This window comes from Thamnophis sirtalis, unplaced genomic scaffold (genome assembly GCF_051295495.1).
Source record: "Thamnophis sirtalis isolate CommonGarterSnake01/CBP01778 unplaced genomic scaffold, rThaSir2_p1.2 scaffold_6, whole genome shotgun sequence".
NCBI lineage: Eukaryota > Metazoa > Chordata > Lepidosauria > Squamata > Natricidae > Thamnophis > Thamnophis sirtalis.
The window spans coordinates 72,301,631-72,322,667 of record NW_028261386.1 but is presented as its reverse complement, the minus strand read 5'-3'; the positions used below and the strand labels follow the sequence as shown (position 1 = coordinate 72,322,667).

At 38.4% G+C, this 21,037-nt stretch overlaps 1 protein-coding gene across 1 annotated transcript; it reads left to right on the top strand.

Annotated features, from left to right (window-relative positions):
- Nucleotides 1-1,114: 1,114 nt before the first annotated feature.
- On the top strand, nucleotides 1,115-12,294 carry LOC106550016 (sulfotransferase 6B1). The gene is made up of 7 exons (XM_087718143.1): nucleotides 1,115-1,341; nucleotides 3,594-3,730; nucleotides 4,371-4,460; nucleotides 5,609-5,735; nucleotides 7,258-7,352; nucleotides 8,058-8,214; nucleotides 11,258-12,294. Exons 1-7 carry the CDS (start codon nucleotides 1,140-1,142, stop codon nucleotides 11,386-11,388), a joined length of 939 nt encoding a protein of 312 aa, XP_087574269.1. The 5' UTR covers nucleotides 1,115-1,139; the 3' UTR covers nucleotides 11,389-12,294.
- Nucleotides 12,295-21,037: the final 8,743 nt, after the last annotated feature.

The following is a 21,037-nucleotide window of genomic DNA, read 5'->3' as shown; positions in this document are numbered from 1 at the left end:
GTGGAGTATTTTTGACTGTGCTCTGAATTATGCCTTCTCTGCATGCCCCTCTTTCTGAAGGAACAGGTGCCCTTCGCTCATCCAGGTGCATACTTAGAAAACTTTTTATTTTGTCTTTTCATGCTTCTCAAGCAGTTGTCCTTAAACTCTTCTCCAAGGTTATTTCAGCACTATGGCAGGCAATCTTCCCAGTCTGTCTCTAAAATAATGTTCAGTGAGTTCACTTTTATTTGAGTGTGGAACCTACTCCGCTTTCTTTTAACTATGGGAGAGTGCTTACAAATTGAATTGAGATAGCACCTTTTTCAGAGCAGCTGGAATGGTGCCCAATTTGGGACTAGCCCTGAGGTTCAATGAACTTTGCTACATACATTCAGAGTCATGGGATTATTTATGCTAGGTACACACCAGAGGTGGTTCCTCTCCAGCTTTCTGCAGGTTGTGCCTTGTTGAGTATTAAACTGTCAGTGGAATTAAGGGAAGAGATCTCCATGAAAAATTGATTACAGTTATAAAGGCTGATATATTGAAGTGCATCACGAACATTGTTGTCTTACTGCAGAGCGTGGAAGAATGTAAGCCAATCTTGATATATTTCAAAGAATGCAGAAATATTGAGGAGCAGACAAGCAAAGCTGGGTGAAAGAGAAAAATGAAGCAGGATACAATTATTATTTTTTTCTTTTTCTTTATCTTTCTGGGTTTTGTTGTTGTTTTGAGAGTGAAGAAAAATATTTGCTGGTGTTTTAGGTGTACTGACATTGCAGCCAAACTGAATGGCACTGTACAAAAGGAGATTACAACTTGTAACTGCAGTGGCTTATACTCTAGCAGAATAAGTGTTTATGGGGACATTGTCATTAGATCTTTCAAAATTTAAAATTATGTTTTTCCATTTCATCCTAATAGAAAATATCCAGAATTGGAATGCCTTCAATTGTAGGAAAATCTTTTTTTCCTCTTTTTGTTTTTATTTGGACATTTTGATTTGCACTGCAAACACATGTTTTAAATCATTGTCTGTCTTTTACAGCTGAAAACTATATATACATTCATCTATATTGTATTTAAAAGACAAATTGGGTTGTTTGTTTGAACAGATTCCCTACACACACATATATATAGAGAAAAAGGTGGAAATGGCGTATGTTAGAAAAAAGTTAATTGAGATTATGGAAAAAGGCATGAAAGAAGGAGAGCAGATGACACCAGATGAGAAGCTGTTTATTCATGAAGGAATTGTATACCCAACTATCACTTGCAACCCAGAACAGTTCAAAGCTTTGGAGGCTTTCCAAGCCAGGAGTGACGATGTAGTTCTAGCAGGATATTGCAAATCTGGTGAGTTTGTTTGTTGGTTTTCTTATATCTACAAAGGTGACTCTGGGCTTTGGATACATGTTTTTAAAATGCCCTGCCAGATTAATTTTTACTTTAAAAAGTGAGGAATTAATGAATCATAGGGTAACAGCCTGGAATAAAATCAAAGGGTAAGGAAAACATTGTTCAAAAGTGGGGCTGTCCCGCCAAAAGCGGGATGTATGGTCACCTTACCCTAGGCTGAAGTTCAATGAGAAGGCCTGGATACACCAATGATGCCATTAAGGTGGCACTTGGAAAGTAAAGCAGAACATAGGTCATCATTTCTATCTTTCTTACAATGGAAATGCCAGCTAAAGGTCACAAAGGTATATTGTACCCTGGCCGTTGACCATAATAACCAAGCACAGATTATTCCACATTAGAATAAGGAAATAGGCTCAAATAAAGTTTGAGTTCAAAGAGAGCTTGTCATATTTATGAGGGAAAAAATGTTCAAGTTTCACTGTCAAGGTGTGTACTATTTTACTGCTTTTGCTTTGTCTATCTTTTTCCAAAGGAATTCTACGCAGAAATGGGATTATTGCACTGACAGTTAAAACTATTAATTCAAAGTTATCAAAATTTGCAAATGTCTTAATGTGTATTACCTATAGTACTTGAAATTATTCACAAGCATACAAGGACTTGTGATCAAAGTGTATCACTACATTGAAAAATGAGGATGCAGTACTCTAACATCAGCAAGTCTGCTGTTACAAAATGTTCTTAGAACTCATGGGATATGTGCATTTCATCAAAGTATTCCTGAAATTAAATTTGGCAAGTCGTAATGCAACCTTTTCTAAAAGTTATACCTTGACTGAGAATGTTGCAAGTGCAAAGATTAAAAGCAGAAAGATCCTGGAAATGTTTTTGAACAGATATGGACTTTGCACTTTGTTTCATCAGAATTTGAGCTCTGTTAGCAGCAAAGACAGACTTGGAAAAAAATGAGGGGTGAAGGCTCCATTATGCCCAAATGCTTTCTATACTGACTAAGAGCTGCCTTCAGAAATAGATTCCTCTCTGAAATTATTGAGATCCTTGCCAATGTTAGTGGTTAAAATTGAACTTCACCTGTTAAATGTATAATGTCACTTTCAGTCCGCAAAAGCAGGGAAAACAATCTATAGTATGTGTTTAATACTGAAAAAAACCATATAGTGGGTGTTTAATACTATTATATTTTAAAAAGTTTATTTTAAAAAGATATTTTGGCAAGTTGTTAAATCCTAGCAGTTTTCAAAGTAATCTTGAGAAACTACTGCCTTGCAGGAGACATGTCCACTTTGTCAAAGCAGAAGTATTTTATTTCAATGAGTCTGTTATACCTAATGCTCAGTCTGCAAAATTGAGTTTTCTGAGAGTTCTAAGTTCTAAACTTCTACTAGCAGAACTTCCATATCTTGAAATAGGAGATACTGAAATGTGTAAGGGTAGCATTATTTATGCAGACTTGATAATTCCATTTAATAAGCAGTATGAACATAAAAGTCATACAGAAAGCCCAATTGCTTGTAATTCTATGACAGATAGTTTTTTGATAGTTGGCATTATGTGGACAAATACCACCACCTTTTTATGAGCCAATAAAATTTGGCAACAATTATTCATGCCTTGGTTATTTCCTTTTTTTTATTACCCCAGTGCATTTGAGAGAGATTATACTTTATAAAAAGCATTTGGAAAGTGCAATTGGTGAAAAGTACAGTGGTTAGGTAAGCTTAATACAGATTCTCCTCTCTTTTTTGGAACTACCTTAGTGACTGTTTGTAAACATTTTGGTAATAAATGGCAAACACTAAATACTGTCATATGTTCACTAGAATGGAACTCAGTCAATAAGCAAGGAATTTAATTGCAAGAAAGGGTGATCTTGGGATGCCAATGCTGAAAGACTAGTGCTGAGCACAGTTTAAAGTGTGGCTATTGATTTTTAAAATTTTTAAATGACTTGGGTCTAAGAGGGAAGACCTTTCCCAGTGTACATCTGTCCAGGTGTTAAGACTAAATAAAGAAATATCTCTGAAGATTATAAGAGCACACTGTCTGACAAACAGAAATGTGTTATGTGGATTCTGGGCTATGAAATGCCTGCAGAGCATTATGTCCAGTTCCTACACTTTTTTCACAGCCTTTCAATTGTAAATTGATTGGTATTACTTTTATGTTTTTATTATACAAATATATATGGTACTATAAGTGGATTTAATTTTGTCCTCCTCCCCCAGGTACTAACTGGGTTGGCCAGATTGTTACTGATTTAGTAATAACATCTGCAAAGAAATATGAACCAGAGAAGTTGGATGAAAAACTTCTCCTAGCGGAATTTCCATATCTCGAAATAGGAGATACTGAAAAGTATAAGGTTAGTATTAATTATACAGACATCAACTACTCAATGGTGGTAAATTTTCATCAGACCATATTTTAAAACAGCAATAGAGGTAAATTATTGAGTATTTTTTCAGGGCGTCCCCAGAATAAAATTATTCAGTCAGATTATGTTTGATGAGAGACATCTGGGTTGATTCTTCACGATTCAGTCTTTGAAGAGGTAAAATTGAACTTGGTTGATACATTAACCAATCCACTGACCAGTAAGTGTGTTACTATTGAGGAAAACTTGAAATTTGCCTATTTGAAATGTAATGTTATTAGTCTTGTCTCATCTCTTCTTGCCTAGCCTAGCCTAGTTTAGACCATACTTTGGATTATATTTACCTAGATTTTTGGCCTGCAAAACCAGGTGTGATATTTGAGTTCAACAAACTTATTTCCAAGCAATTTCTTATTTTATGATTGTGGGGTGGATGACTGTAAAGGGAAACATAACTTTTCTGTAAAGGGAAACATAACTTTTCTGACTTTGAAAGCTTGAATTTAAGTAGTGTCCAAGAATTATTCCAACCTGAATAGTCTAATCTGGTGTTTCTCATGCTGACTGAAGAATTCTGGGAGTTGATAATTGATTGATTTTATTTTATTTTATTTATTATTTATTGAAGAGGATGGATACTTATCCTTCCAGGAGAGTGATGTTTACTCATCTCCGTCCTGATAGATTCCCACCATCTATTTTCAAGAACAAAGCCAAAGTAAGTACCCATTTAATGCTCATAAATGTGTAACAATATTGATAAAATTCAATTAGTATTTCTATATGGATAAAGTTAGTTTTGAACAGTAAAACATTGAGAATAAGATAAGCAAGAGCATGCTTAATATAATAATCATTATGCACCACACAAATGGATGACTGGGTAGCACAATAGAAAACATTACAACAGTACAATAGCTGTGTTTACCATAGCTATTTGTTGATCCCTCCTTTAAATTTGGATAATTGTAATTACCGCAGTGCAAATCAATTGCATTTCCAGAATATGACTGTTTCCAAATGAAAGCTCTGCCCTTTAGTAATTCAGAGACATCATTTCGGGAAATAACTGTAAATAGATTTGAAATGGAGATTCCATACTAACTAGATAACCAATTTGGTGTAGTAGTTAAGGCATCAAGTTAAATGAGATATAAAGCCAATTGGGTGACTTTGGGCTGGTCAGCCCTGAGAAGAAGACAAGGTGGAACTACTTTCTAAAACATCCAATTTTTCCACCCACCCACTTAATCTGGAAATATATTGCCTCACTAGGCCAGGGGTGTCAAACTCAAGACCTGGGGCCAGATTCAACCTGCAGGGTACTTAGATTTGGCCCGCGGGGCTGCCCCAGAGACAGCGAAGGACTGGCCCACAGTGCTTCTGCCAGTGAAAATGTGCTCCCGAGCTCTGTTCTCGGCTGCCATAGCCTCCTGCAACCCTCTGCCAGTGAAAATGAGCCGTCCCGAGCTCTGTTTACACTGGCAGAGGATTGCAGAAGGTTGGCAGCCAAAAATGGGGCTCAGGTTATCACTGGCGCCCTCCACAGGAGTGACATCAAACTGGCCACAGTCGCCCTGGCCATGTCCACCCTGGCCCCACAGGTCAAATATAAACCCTGATGCAGCCCTCAATGAAATCATGTTTGACACTCCTGCCCTAGGCCATTCTGTTCCCTAACATCTTTGCATTAATGTACAGTAAGATACCATGGACTGAATGTGATTCTGTTTCTGGTACAGGCAAGTGTATGTAAGATTTCAGTGATAAAAAGTAGTTTAGGATAATTTTCAGAGAATCTGGTGCATTTTGGAAATGTAATCTATGCTATTTTATTTGATATCCTAATGTTTTTTTGGTTTTTAGGTACTGATGCTGATTCGAAATCCAAAAGATGTTGCTGTATCTTTTTTCCATTTTTCAAAGAACTTCAGTCCTACTCCTCCCCATGATACATTTGAAGAGTTCTTCCGAGCTTTGATGATAGGAAAAAGTAGAATTTCTATTCATTCCTATTATTAATGTCTGTAGATATGAAGAACATAGTAGCTGTCTAGCTTTATTATTATTTCTTATTGATTAGAGTATGCTTTGTTCAAGCAGAGATACTTCGAATTCAAGTTCAGGTTCTCAGCTTATTTCAATAAATAATAGTTAATCCTATGAACAAATTCCTTTTCTGATATAGGAACAAATAATAATTGAAAAGAGGAACAAATATTTCTCATTGCCTGAGTTGAGTCTCCTTCCCAGAGTTATTATTGTAGGAAAAAAATAAGAAGGTGTTCTATGTATGCAGCCTTGAGCATCTGCATAAAAGGCAGAATATAAATCCAACTAATAAATCAATAGAATAGCAGAAAAATATTTTCATTCATTTGTTCGTTCATTCACTCACTCACTCATTCTGTATGCTGGCCCTTTTCCATTTGAGAGTCCCAGAGAAGTACATGAGCCATGGTGATGCAGTGGTTAACTCACTGCTCACTGCCAGCAGTTCGATCCTGACCAGCTCAAGGTTGACTCAGCCCTTCCATTCTTCCGAGGTCGGTACCAATGAGAAACCAGATTGTTGGGGGAAATATGCTGACTCTGTAAACCACTTAGAGAGTGCTGTAAAGCACTGTGAAGTGGTATATAAGTCTAAGTGCTATTGCTACTGCTATTTCCCAAATTGTAATTCAGTTTTTCAAGGTATTTCATTCTAACTATATATCCAACTAATAAATCAATAGAATAGCAGAAGAATGTCTTCTTTCATTCATTCATTCATTCACTCACTCATTCATTCATTCTGTATGTTGGCCTTTTCCCATTTGAGAGGCCCAGATAAATAGATGAGCCATGGTCTAAGTCTAAGTGCTATTGCTACTGCTATTTCCAAAATTGTAATTCAGTTTTTCAAGGTCTTTCATTATAACATCTGGCAGCTAGTGTAATTTCATGTAAAGCCATTGTTATGTGTAGGCCAAATGAAAAAAGAAAGATATACATTTATTATTTTGGCTTAAATCTAGTTACAAATATTTAGCAAAAATAAATATATCCCGAGAGTGTTATTTAGATGGAATAATAATAATCATATTAATTTTCCAATTAACTTTTATTGCTTGTATATGCTTGTTTATGCTCAGATTATAAACCATTTCAGAACTGTGTAAGTACTACAATACATTGGCATCTATGCAAAACTATAATTTCTCAGTTTTCTAAATGTGGCATGATCACAAAATTAAACACTATCAATGATGTTAATTTGTATATGATTTTCATATATAAATTGATTACTAACTAACATACATCATACCTGGCATAATTAAAAAGAAAAGAGTAATTTTTCTAGATAATAGCAATATTCACAGACATTAGAACTAAGGAAAAAGGACTGGAAGAAGATAAACTCTGTAGAGCTGATATTCAGAGATCAGCTGAAATTTTCAATGAGTCATATACATCTTTATGTCAGCTATCAATGTTGTTCTAACATGTTCTTATTTTTTAAAAAATTTCAATAGTTCCCTGGGGATCCTATATAGAGTATCTTTGTACATGGAACAAGTATATTGATAAAGAAAATGTCCTGCCAATAACATACGAAGAGATAAAAGAGGTACTGTTAATATTGTTCAGATATATGGATTCTTATAGTCATATACAGCAATGAATGGAAAAATTTAGAGAAAGAATGATGCGAGTTTTAGGGCGTAATAGGAATTTAAAACCAGAACTTTTGGAACAAATCAGATCAGAATTCTAATCACTGCTAGATGTGCAGAATCCATTCCAGATATCAATTAAGCTTTCCCAAAATTTCTGCTAGATTATAGATGACCTATGACCTCCAGGTTTCCTTTCATGAAGTTTATAATTAACAAAGACCCATGATCGTCCAGCAGATAGCCTGTATGATTTTCAGCTAAAGAAACTCTGCATTTGTTTATTGATTCTTTCCCTCCCCCCAATAATTATTTTACCCCTTTCTGCTCTGGGGAAGAAGTAGAAATAACTGTGCCAACCAGCCAACCATAGCATAAACAACGTCCATCAAGATGAAATGGGATCAAACTGAGCATGGGGAAATTGTGTTTGCTCCCTGAAATAGTATATGTGTGTATGTACATATATTTATACATATATTTTTATATTCATGTAGATCTTTCATTTATTTACTTGACATAGGGAATGTAGAATATCACCATAGCATTTAGAATTAGAAAATCAGAATGAATCTTAGACATGGAAGTCATATATTTGCATCATTCCCTTCCCAAAGTTGGTCTTTCTTAGAAATGGGACAGCAATACAAATTGATCAGAACCCAGCTTTAGGAGCCAAAAAGATTTCCACATTTCTTGAACTGAACTTAAATGAGGAAGACTTTCAGGGTGTTGCAGAAAGGAGCACATTCAAGGCGATGAAAGAAAAATCTAAAACAACCCATGGAGAATTTGGTGAAGTTCTTTTCCGGAAAGGTAACTTTTGAACATCCATAATGTTGTGCTTGTTACATCATGGAGGTAAATATAGCATCTTATTTTAGTGAGAGTTAATTATTATCCCCATTCCATAGATTGGGGAAATAATATGAAAGTCTAACTAATTTGCATTTAAAAAAAAAGAATCAAGAATTCAACAGCCATCACAAAATGCATGGTCAAATTGATTAACTGAAAAAAGAACTATGCTTTGTGTAGACTATAGAAAAAAATAAACTTTTATTATTATTTTAAATGGAAGTGGTCAGAAAATGAGAGAAGCATAATAATTACAAATCCGGTTAGCCATGCTTGAGTTTAATCTGTCTATAATGATTTGATGATGAATAAACTTCCAACCTCAATATCCTATGTCCATGATTGTTCCTTTTCTAAAGAGGGTGAGAGAAGTAATTAGTGGAGCAGAGAAATGCTGTCAATATAATTTACTTGGACTTCAGTAAAGCATTTGATAAAGTAGACCATAACCTACTACTAGATAAAGTAGAAAAATTGGGTTAGACAGCATCACCACCAGATAGATTCATAACTGGCTGACCAACCATACTCAATGTGTAGTCCTCAATGGAATTGCATCAACATGGAAAGAAGTATGCAGTGGAGTACCCTAAGGCTCTGTTTTGGGCCCAGTACTCTTCAACATCTTCATCAATGATTTGGATGAGGGGATAAATGGGCAACTCATCAAATCTGCAGATGACACCAAGCTGGCAGCCAACACTCCGGAAGATAGGCTTAAGATACAGAAGGATCTTAACAAACTTGAACATTGAGCACTATCTCATAAAATGAAATTCAATGGTGAAAAAAGTAAGGTTCTACATTTAGGCAAGAAAAACAAAATGCACGTGTACAGTATAGGTGGTACCTTGGTCAATAGTACTAACTGTGAGAGGGATCTTGGAATCCTAGTGGATAACCATTTAAAGACGAGCCAGCAGTGTGCAGCAACTGCCAAAAAAGCCAACACAGTTCTAGGCTACATAAAAAGAAGGATAGAATCAAGATCACATGAAATGTTAATACCATTTTATTATGCCTTGGTAAGGCCAAACTTGGAATACTGCATTCAGTTTTGGTCGCCACAGTGTAAAAAAGGTGTAGAAAAGAGCAACAAAGATGGTTAGGGGACTGGAGACTAAAACATATGAAGAATGGTTGCAGGAACAGGGTATGTCTAGTTTAATGAAAAGAAGGACTAGGGGAGACATGATAGCAGTGTTCCAATATCTCAGGTTTGCCACAAAGAAGTGGGAGTCAAACTATTTTTCAATGCACCTGAAGATAGAACAAGAAGCAATTGGTGAAAATAATCAAGGAGAGAAGCAACTTAGAACTGAGGAGAAATTTCCTGAAAGTTAAAACATTTCATTTTCATTCATTTCATTTATTTGGGATTTATAGGCCGCCCTTTTCCCTGAGGGGACTCAGGGCGGCTTACATTCATAGGAAAAAGGGGGGTGCAATACAGAGACATAAACAATATGTGAATAAAATAAACAGTAAAAACACAACTTTCATTCAACACTCAACACTCGGGTGGGGCGAATTAGAAACTTATCCCCAGGCCTGACGGGATTGCCAGGTCTTAAGGGCTGTGCGGAAGGTCTGGACGGTGGTGAGGGTGCGAATCTCGACGGGGAGGTCGTTCCACAGGGTCGGAGCTGCTACTGAAAAAGCTCTCCTCCGCGTAGTCGCCAGTCGGCATTGACTGGCGGATGGGATTCGGAGGAGGCCCAATCTGTGCGATCTAATTGGTCGGAGGGAGGTAATCGGCAGGAGGTGGTCTCTCAAGTACTCAGATCCACTACCATGGAGGGCTTTATAGGTGGTAAGTAATACCCTGAAGCGCACCCGGAGATCAACAGGTAGCCAGTGCAGCTCGCGAAGGATAGGTGTTATGTGGGCGAACCGCGGTGCGCCCACTATCACTCGCGCGGCTGCATTCTGGACTAACTGCAGTCGCCGAATGCACTTCAAGGGCAGCCCCATGTAGAGCACATTGCAGTATTCCAGCCTAGAGATCACAAGGGCTCGAGTGACTGTTGCAAGGGCCTCCCGGTTCAGGTAGGGTCGCAACTGGCGGACCAGGCGAACCTGGGCAAATGCCCCCCTGGTCAAAGCCGACAAATGATGGTCGAAAGTCAGCTGAGGGTCCAGGAGGACTCCCAAGTTGCGAACCCTATCTGAAGGGTGTAAAATTTGACCCCCCATCCTGAGCGATGGAACACTGGCCAAATTGTTGGGAGGGAAACACAACAGCCACTCGGTCTTGTCTGGGTTGAGTACCAGTTTGTTAGCACTCATCCAGTTCTTAATGGCCTCAAGGCCCCGGTTCATCACGTCCACCGCTTCATTGAGTTGGCACGGGGCGGACAGATACAATTGAGTATCGTCCGCATATTGATGGTATTTTATCCTGTGCCTCCGAATGATCTCGCCCAGCGGTTTCATGTATATGTTAAATAGTAGGGGGGATAAGACCGAACCCTGTGGTACCCCATATGTTAGGGGCCTCAGGGACGATCTCTGCCCCCCGACCAACACCGACTGCGACCTGTCCGAGAGGTAGGAGGAGAACCACTGCAAAACAGTGCCTCCCACCCCCCACCTCCCGCAGTCGTCGCAGAAGGATACCATGGTCGATGGTATCGAAAGCCGCCGAGAGGTCAAGGAGAACCAGGATGGATGCATCAGTCAGTGGAACAGCTTGCCTCCAGAAGTTGTGAAAGTCCGAACACTGAAGTCTTTAAGATGTTGGATAGATATCTGTCTGAAATAGTATAGGGTTTCCTGCCTAGACAGGGGGTTTGATTAGAATACTAGATTAAGTGGATGGATGGATATCAAGAAAAGTATATATGGAGCATTTGCAAAAGAACATTTGTAAAACATCTAATTATTATTTATTTCTCTGAGTATTCAGTAGTATTTCAGGCTTTAGTTTAGGCAAATACTTATTGACATTACAAGATGTGTGGTTTTCATATAAAAAAGGAAAATAATTGTTTGTTTTCAGGTGGGGTAAGAGACTGGAAAACACTTTTTAGTGAAGCAAACAACAAGGAGATGGACACCGTATTTAAAGAGCGCTTAGAAGGAACCAAAGTGGGAAAATTGATAAACTATGATCGTTACTGCAAGACATGAAGATCAAGGAAAAAAGCTATCCATTGTAAAATAATTCCATTCTCAGAAACAAGGCATTCCATTTACATTTTAATAAATTTATGATTTTTATGTAATCTCTGCATGAAAGGGGAATGGAAATTATTTCAAGAGTTTTCTGACAACAGTTCTATAAATTTATAAGTTATAAATGGCTAAACTGCATTACTTAATCCTGCTAATAGCATATTCATTCTTATTCAGATTTATGACAAAGTATTTTAGAAATATAAGACAACTGGATAGATGTGAGAAAGAATGTGACCTTTTATTGTATAGAAATCAACAAGCTCTTAATCACACCAATTCTTCAAGCATACATATATGTTTCTGTGTGTTTATTCATACACACTCATATACGCACATTTTCATACATACTATTAAATACTGAAATCAATTTGCAATGTAAATTATGTATTGTTCATTGACATCTTAATCATAAATCCTAACAGAAAATTAATTGATTGCCTGCTGCCAATCCGAATGATTGCTAGTAACAAGAAATTACACCAATACAAGTAGAGAGAAAAGAAGGGAAGCCACCAGGTAGTCACAAATGATAATCATGTGATGTTGCACATAACAATTGCACAGAAGTCATTTAACAGTGGCAATGAGATTTGCCAAAATTGCTATCATAAGTCAGTACAGAGGATTAGCCATAACAACATTCTTTTCTATGATAGTCGAGGACACTCAGCTTGCACCTGGATGGGAGTGACTTGGAGTTGTCTCCCATTGGGACATTGCAAGGATTGGACCATGTGATGAACTTGTCGATGCAGGGAGTGGATCTTTGACTTTCTTTTGGGTGGGGAAAGAACTGTCAGATTTGGGTTTCCCAGATGTGCCAATATGACATCTCTAATAAAATGGAACTTTGTGGAATTGCTAGCCTTGGAGTCTTCTTTGGTTGGGAGTGTTACTTGGAACCCTGACAATTGTTTTGTTAATCTAGCCACCTGGGTAAATGGAGGAGTTAATACCACACAAATTCTTTTCTCTGTAGTGCATTATTTGTGCAGTATCTGGATAATTTAAAAGACTGAAAACTGCCCCTGTTTCATGAACAGTAATGGGAAACTAGCAAACCAAGGAGCAAGATAGAATTCTTGCAGTGGAGAAATTTGAGTTTAACGGGTAGGGGAAAGTGTGAGAAAAAGATTCAGAGTAACTCTGGTACATACACCAGATATAATTGTATGGAAAGGTTGCTGTGGTAGCCTTTGAGATTAATGTGAAGCCATAAGAGACTGGCAAAGTCAGGAAACAAGAACCACTATGAATTTCTTGAAATTTTTTTATTGCTGGTAATAAAGCTCTCTATTGCTATCGCTAGAGAATCTTGAAAGTATTTCTCCTCTATAATTTACAAAAGTCACAGCAAATAATTTGTAGGGGATTTTAAGCCTGCAGGATGTAAAGCTCAAGGCAGAAGTCCATGGAGATTGCCTTGAAGGAAATATTTGGGGTCTAACAACATTCCTTACAGTAGAACATGGTATTGGAAGCGGTTCAGGCTGATTTAATGAGATAAGAGAGAAAGAAGGAAAAGAAAAGCAGAATGGCCAGATTCTGTTATTATCACCTATCTTAATAAAGTATAATTATAGTTTTTCTATGGAGCCAGTTTCATGTTCTGGTCTAATTTTAGGTTTGTCCAAAACCACTAAGGTTGCTCCTAGCATGGCTCTTCCTTCTGCTTTGATATATAATCTCTGCTACCACCACCTATCTCCAGAGGTGGGTTCCTACTGGTTCAGACCAGTTCAGCCAAGTAGGTAGTAACTCAGCTGGCCATGCCCCTGAACTGGTTCTATTTGGGGCACCACAGGTGCCATCATCTTGTTTTTTGCTTCTGCACATGCACAGAAACAATTTTTTACTACTACACAGGCGCACATAGCGTGCATCAAGCGCTCATGCATGCAAAGCATGTCCCTGAGTGGACCAGCAGTAACAGAAACCAGAACCCACCCATACCTATCTCCCAAAGTATGTGTGGAGAGAGATAGAGTTCCAATAACATATGCTGCCTTTCAAGGAATCAAAAGATCAAAATGCAAAAAGCAATATAATTTCAACCACAATTGAGCCCAAAATTACTAAGCAAGGCAGTTGTTTTAGAGCCTTTCTTGCCACAATTGTTCAATGAATCCTACTCCACCCTAAAACTCACATCATTCATTCTCTGAGTCTTTCCATTTATTGCTATCTATGAATATAAGAATCCATAATCATGAACCGTATTAACTGTACCTCTTTTATCTGTTCATATGTTATGAGCAAGACATTTTCTTCATCAATATACTTGTTCCATGTACAAAGATACTCTATATAGGATCCCCGGGGCACTATTAATTTTTTTTAAAAAAAGGTCATGTTAAAACAAGATTCATACCTGACATAAATATGTATATAATTCATTGAAAAAGTAAATGAATCTGGTTTCCCCATTGACTTCACTTGTCAGAAAGTCGTAAAAGTTAATCACATGATCCAAGACATTGCAACCATCATAAATACATTCCAGTTGCCAAGCATCCAAATTTTGATTACATGACCATGGGGATGCTGTGACAGTCATAAGTGTGAAAAATAGTTACAATTCACTTTGTCAGTGCCATTGTAAATTTGAACATTCACTAAGTGAATGGTTGTAAGCCAAGGACTACCTATACTTCATTTGATCTTAAATTTTCTAAAGTAAAGCTTTAATTGTTTTGTTCCTTTTTAGTTACAGCTGTTCATCATTAACCTATACAAAGAAGACATTTGCAGCTATAAAAGTCAAGCATAATTGCAAGCACGGCAACTTTCTTTGTTCTGTTCCACTCGTCCTTTCTAACTGTTCTTACTAATAGAAAGACAGACTGGTGATAACCTTCACCTCAAAAGAAAGATGCCCAAAGGATTTGTGACCAAAAGATTCTTCTATTGTCCCAATTTCAACTCCAATTGATCTAAACATCTGATCAATCCAATGACATGATCTCATTCCCCAATCATCTGATTATTTATTATTCCTAAATGTACAAACAAAACTGTTTAAATATATGTGGAGTTATTTTGACTTAGCTCTGAATTAAAACTTCTCTTTCTGCCTCTCTTTCTGAAGGAACAGGGGTCCTTTGCTCACCCATGTATATTACAATACCATTCCAAACTTAATCATGTATTCCCTCCTCCGTCCAGTAACGAATACCGAGACAAGCTTAGCTGGAATGCCACAACTCTTAAATCTTGGTGGCTGAAAGCCCAAACACAACGAACAGATAAAGAACCTTGGCAGCAACCCAGACTTCGACAGATACAGATAACAGCTTCTCCAGAGTTGATAATTAAGTTGAATCTTGCAACCAGACTCCTCCCAGAGTCTCTCCTTAAATACTATCTTGAGAGGAGCTTAATTACAACCACCTGGATTCAATTATCTTTTGTATCTGCATAGCTGTTCTCTACGTCGATCTGCACGTCGTTGCTGGGCATCCAGGACCACCTCCCTTGTTTCCTCATCACTGCTCCAAGGCCTGACATCAGGAGCACACTCCCTTTGGCTTTCACCACTGCTCCATGCCTCAGGCGCCTCCTGGCGGCCAACCAGCCTCTCTGTGCCCTGCTCAGAGTTGGAACCCTGTCCAGCGTCCTCCACATCTTCCAGAGCCAACTCATAAGGCTCCTCGCTGTCGGAGTCTGTTTGCAGTTCCAACGGCTCCTGCTGGGCCAGACTCCTGGAGAGGGACGCGTGAGCTGTCCCAGCCATGATACAGCATTTTTGTCTGGCGTAGGATTTTTGGAGTGAATCTGGACACCCTAACTTTTTTGAAGTGTAAGTTGGATTTACTATTTGGTTACTGCATCTCTGGCAATCTTTTCCCCCCCTCTTTGATGGAACTTTTAGCGGCAATTAAGACAAACAGGAGTAAATGAACTAACAATTGAAGACAGATTTACATTATAAAGAGTCGTTGAAGGCGGCTTAGGTTGGTGGAAACAGAGAAGAGGGAAGCTTTTTTTCTACCCAGAGGCATAGCTGACAGTACTCAGCAAATCTGCTTAGCTTGCTATCAAGACCTGTGGAAAACTTTTGTGCTGAGTAACCAGCGAACTTGCCCTGCTTGCTACTAAGACCTTTGGAAAACTTTTGCGCTGAGGCTCCACGTGAGACAGTCAATATTATATCCACCGTGTGCATTGTTTTCTCTTTTCTCCTTTTGGAACTGGGGTTGGATACTTGAAAGGAGAACACTTCGAGTTGAACCTTTTTTCTTTTTTATTCTCTTCTCTTTGAGGTCTGTTTTTTCTTTTTTTCTTTTTGTGTTGATGTATTTGCTTCCCCCTCTTTCCTTTCTTCCTGATATGAGCCCCTTCCTGTACCTTTTTTAGACCTTTCTATGGGACTATATTTATATATATATTTCTGTATAGATAGCAGCAAAATAAGTTGGAACATTGCTCAAACTGGTAGCAGATAGCTTATGAAGCAGTGGGATATTCTTAACTTAATTGATATGAGCTGGGCAAAGGTGGGAAAAAAAACCTCGACATTACCTACTCAGCCGTCCCCATCTTCAACTCCTCCAATAACACACAGAACTTTAGACAATATGGCTGGGGTAGAGAAGGCACCCACCTTGCAAAATATACAGACAACTTTGCTATCGATACAAAATAGTATTGCTAGGAATCAAGAGATCACCGAAAAATCCCTGGCCGACATCAAAAATGAAATGGGAGACATGAGGGGTGAACTGAAACAGTTGAATTTACAGCAAAAGGAGATTTGGGCAAAAATGGAGAAACAGGAGGGTCAAATTCAAAAGTTAGGAGTAAAAATGAAGGAAAGTGAAGAGAATATGGCGAGGTGGGAAATGAGGCAGCTACATACTAACAGAAGGTTGGAGGATGAGATTGCTATGTTGGAATTAGAAAAGTCAGCCTTCTTTCTCAGATTTCAAAATATCCCAGAGGAAAGAGGGGAGAAACTGAAAGAAATCATGGTGGAGATGATAGCAGGGATCGCCCAGAAAGATAAATTGTTGATACAGAGTGACATCGATGACGTATATAGAGTCTATACTTCTTATACTAGGAGACAGAAACTGCCATGTGAAGTGCACGTGAGGTTTACTAAGCGATCCCTGAGGGAAGAAATTTACCAGAAGGCACGTGATCAGAATACCATGTATGCGGGGGAGATGGTCATAGTACTAAAACAGATACCAAGAAGAGTGAGGGAAAGGAGGCAGAAATATCAGGACCTAACAACACAACTGAGGAAACTTCAGGTGATGTATAGGTGGCTTTTCCCAGAAGGGTTATCTTTTCTCTGGCAAGGCCAGAGGTTTCGGATTGAATCATTGCAAGATGCGCAAGACTTTATCGAAAGCCAGTTGAAGAAGGGAACTCAGAATAACAAGGGAGAACTGGACAATAAGAGCCAAGGAGAAGAGCGAAAGAATAGTGTCCCGGGAGATGAGAAAGGGGGAAATGAGAAACAAAGCAGAGATGAGAGACCGCAAACGAGGCAGACAACAAAAGCTAAAGCCTTAAACAAATAAACACGGCGGATGAACTTCGCTTAATTTCCTTAAATATAAATGGTTTGAATTCACTAAGAAAGAGAAATAAAATACTGAATGCTTTACGGAAAAAGAATTGTGATTTGACATGCTTGCAAGAAGTACATATAGCGAACCACCAGCAAAATGTGTTGTATTACCCCCGGCTGGGTATAATGTATACAAGCTTAGCAGATGAAAAGAAAAGGGGCATTGTGTTGTATGTTAAAGACCATATCGATTCTAAATTGGTGTATACGGATGGGGAGGGTAGAATCTTAATGGTCGAATTGAAATTTGGTCGATATAAAATCTTGCTGGTGGCCATATACGCACCGAATGACAACCAAAGTACCTTCTTTAGAAGGTTGCATTTAAAAATTGCAGAGTTAGGCTATGATCATATTTGTGTGGTGGGTGACTATAACGCGGTGGCAGATAGGACAATGGATTACAACCCAGGAAACATCCAAAAGGGGGGGAAATTAAGAGAAAGGAGGAGAGTCCTCCCCAAAACCTTTGAAGACATGAGGGAGGAATATGAATTAAAGGATGTATGGCATGAACTCCACCCACAGAAACAACAATTTACTTTTTTTTCACATAGACACCAATCCTGTTCTAGGATCGACATGGCCTGGTTGACACCAGAAATTGGGGACTTGATTAAGGAAGCAGAAATTGAGGTCAATACCTGGGCCGATCACAATCCACTCTTATTGGTGTGGAAGGGAGTAAGGCAGGGGAGGAAGAGAAGGTGGATGATGAATACAGAGATAGTGAAAGAACAAGAATTTCAGCAAATGTTTAAAAGGGAAATGAGGTTTTTTTTTTGAAGAAAATAGGAAAGGAGTAACCCCACAAATACTTTGGGATATGGCCAAGGCTTATATGAGAGGCCTAGCTATTAAACATACAATAGGTACCCACAAGAAAAAATTAGAAGAGAGGGCAAAATGGGTAACTAAACTGGAGGTGGTAGAAAAAGCCTTGCAACAGAACCCACTAGACGATAGGAAAAAAGAAGAAATGGCTAGAATTAAGCATGGGATCTCTCTTTTAGACCAGGAGGATGTCGCCCGAAAACTTAGGGGGATTAAGCAAAACTTTTTTGAGCATGCCAACAAATCGGGTCGCTGGCTCTCTTATAGACTTCGAAAAGAAAGAGAGAGCAGACGTATAGCTTAACTGCAGAATAGTAAAGGGGAATTAGTAGAAACCAAGGGGGAGAAACAGGAAATTATCCAAGGCTTTTTTCAGCAACTATATAGTAGGGAAGAAGTTTCTGAGGTCCAAATTAAGGAATTTTTAGATAATGCAAATCTACCCAAGATCTCAAATGAAGCAAAAGGGGTACTGAACCAAAAGATAACATTAGAGGAACTAGGAAAGGCAGTTAAAAAAATGGGAAACAACAAAACTCCTGGCATGGATGGTTTGCCAGTTGAAATCTTTTTTGGAAATTTTAGGACAAGAGATGATAGCAATATTTAATGCTGTCTTGACGGATTCTATTGCACCAAAATCATGGGCCGAGGCTTATATAACCCTTTTGCCTAAAGTTGGAGCTGACCGTACCCAAATTAAAAACTATAGGCCCATTTCACTTTTGAATGTGGATTATAAAATCTTTGCAGCTATATTGGCAGATAGACTCAAATTTTTCCTTAACAAATTTATACACCCTGATCAGAACGGCTTCCTGCCGTCAAGGCATTTGAAAGACAATGTCAGAATTATTTTGGATGCCTTAGAATATTATGAAGCTTGGCCAGATAAACAAGTGGCCTTTATGTTTCTTGACACACAAAAGGCTTTTGATCGGGTAAATTGGAATTTTATGTTGTCACAACTAGAAAACATGAAGTTTGGAGAAAGCTTCTTAAATGCAATTAGGGCAATATTGGTAAACGGAGAAGAGGCGGGTGACATTGTGATTGGTAAAGGCACAAGACAAGGATACCCGCTATCCCCCCTACTGTTTATCCTCACATTAGAACCCCTTCTTAGAATAGTGAGAAGCGATACACAAATTAAAGGGTTATGAGCTAAAGCTCAGGAATTTAAGGTCCAGGCTTTTGCCGATGACCTTGTTTTTATCCTGGAGGACCCTATGGCGTCTGGGATACAACTTTTACGTAAAATAGAGGAGTACGGTAGGATAGCGGGGCTATGTATAAACAAAGAGAAGACAAAACTGTTAATTAAAAATATGACTCTGAACCAGAAAAGGGAAGTACAAAGCCTGTTAGGGATCAACATGGCCCACAAAGTACAATATTTGGGAATTTGGCTGACGGAGAGATGTTCCTCTATCAAGGTAGATAACTATATGAAATTGCTACAACAGGTATCCAAAGATATGACTAATTGGAGTAGCAAACAATTGTCTCTGATGGGCAGGATTGCGACAGTCAAGACATATGTATTACCAAAATTTTTGTTTTTGTTTCAAACGGCACCAACTAAATTGGACAAATTTTTTTTTAAATCCTTGGAGACAATAGTGACATAGTTTATATGGCAAGGCAAGAAAGCACGAATCAAAGCCCAAACTTTGCAAAAACGCAGAGAACTGGGAGGCTTCGGAGTACCCAACTGGGAAGCATACTATAACGCAGCAATCATGACATGGGTGAAAGATTGGGTGATGTTGAATAGAAGGCGCCTATTGGCTATAGAGGGACATGACCTCCCCCAGGGATGGCATGCCTCCCTCTGGCAAGAAAGAGACACCCCCCATAGGTACTTCATGGGACATTATATTCGGAAGATTTTGATGGGGGTCTGGGAAAAAATGAGGAAAAAATATTATCTTAGGGTTCTGTGTTGGTTGGCACCATTAGAGGCCTTAACCCATCCGAGTTTATTTAATTGGACAAGAAACATAACATATAAAGACATCATGACAGAAGATGGCAACATGAAAACAAAAATGGAATTAGAGCAACAGGGAAGGAATTTGGAATGGTGGGAATATTTATAGGTTAGAAACAGGTTTAAAAGTGATAAGGCACGTTTCGGGATCTACCCAAACCCTCAGGGGCTAGATAAGATCTTGTTTGGTGGAGACAAGAAAATGTTATCGAAGATCTACCAATTTTTGACCTGCCAAGATACTAATGAAGAGATGGACAAAAGCCTTCTAATAGTATGGGAGAGAAACCTAGGTTATGAAATTGAAATGGGCAAATGGTGGGATCTATGGAGTAAGACCATTAAACTTACAACATCTACTGCATTCAAGGAAAACATATACAAGATGGTTTATAGGTGGCACTTCCCCCCAACAAGGTTAGCCAAGATGTTTCCTGGGTTATCTCCATTGTGTTGGAAATGTGGAAGAAAGGATGGCACATTCTATCATATTTGGTGGTCCTGTACTGAGGCCACGAGATATTGGAAAAGGATTAAAAAATGGTTAAAAGAGGTTACCGGGGCAAACATTGAATGGAGACCTGAGAACCTGTTACTAAGCATCAAACCAGATAACATAAGCAGTTCAATATGGCATTTGAGCCTGCATATAATTGTGGCCGCAAGAATAACCTATGCACAATTTTGGAAATCCACCACTATACCGTCGGAAGATGCTTTAATTAAAAAGATCTACGAATGTGCAGAAATGGACAGAATGACGGGTTGGCTGAGGGATAAAGGAGAAACAGAACATTATCTTAGCTGGAACCTATGGTATATGTGGGCGACTAGGAGAACAGCAGGGACTTAAAATGGGGAAAGTTAACATAGGTACCGTAATAGATCCCTGAATCTTGCAATGAGAAGATGTGGCTTAGAGACCTAATAATGAGGAAAGAAAGAAAAAACTGGGCTGTGAATGACTGTCACCGTGGGGGGGGGAGGGGGGGTTGTATGTTTAAAACGGCATTTGTATCTGTATGTTTTACTTTATATTGTTATGTATGATTTGTCTTGCTTATGTCGTTGTATTTTTGTCGCTGTATTTTTCTTCCTGTTTTTTTAAAGGTAATAATGTTTAATAAAAATTATATTTTAAAAAAAATGATGTTACAATACATGACAACATCATGTAGCTTTTTATTTCATTC

Bases quoted from the DNA above. Each gene is read 5' to 3' on its own strand.
- LOC106550016 (XM_087718143.1), top strand. From the start codon at position 1,140: ATGGCGTATGTTAGAAAAAAGTTAATTGAGATTATGGAAAAAGGCATG. The intron at 3,731-4,370 runs GTTAGTATTAAT...TATTTATTGAAG, and splicing joins GAGATACTGAAAAGTATAAG to AGGATGGATACTTATCCTTC. The intron at 4,461-5,608 runs GTAAGTACCCAT...TTTGGTTTTTAG, and splicing joins TTTTCAAGAACAAAGCCAAA to GTACTGATGCTGATTCGAAA.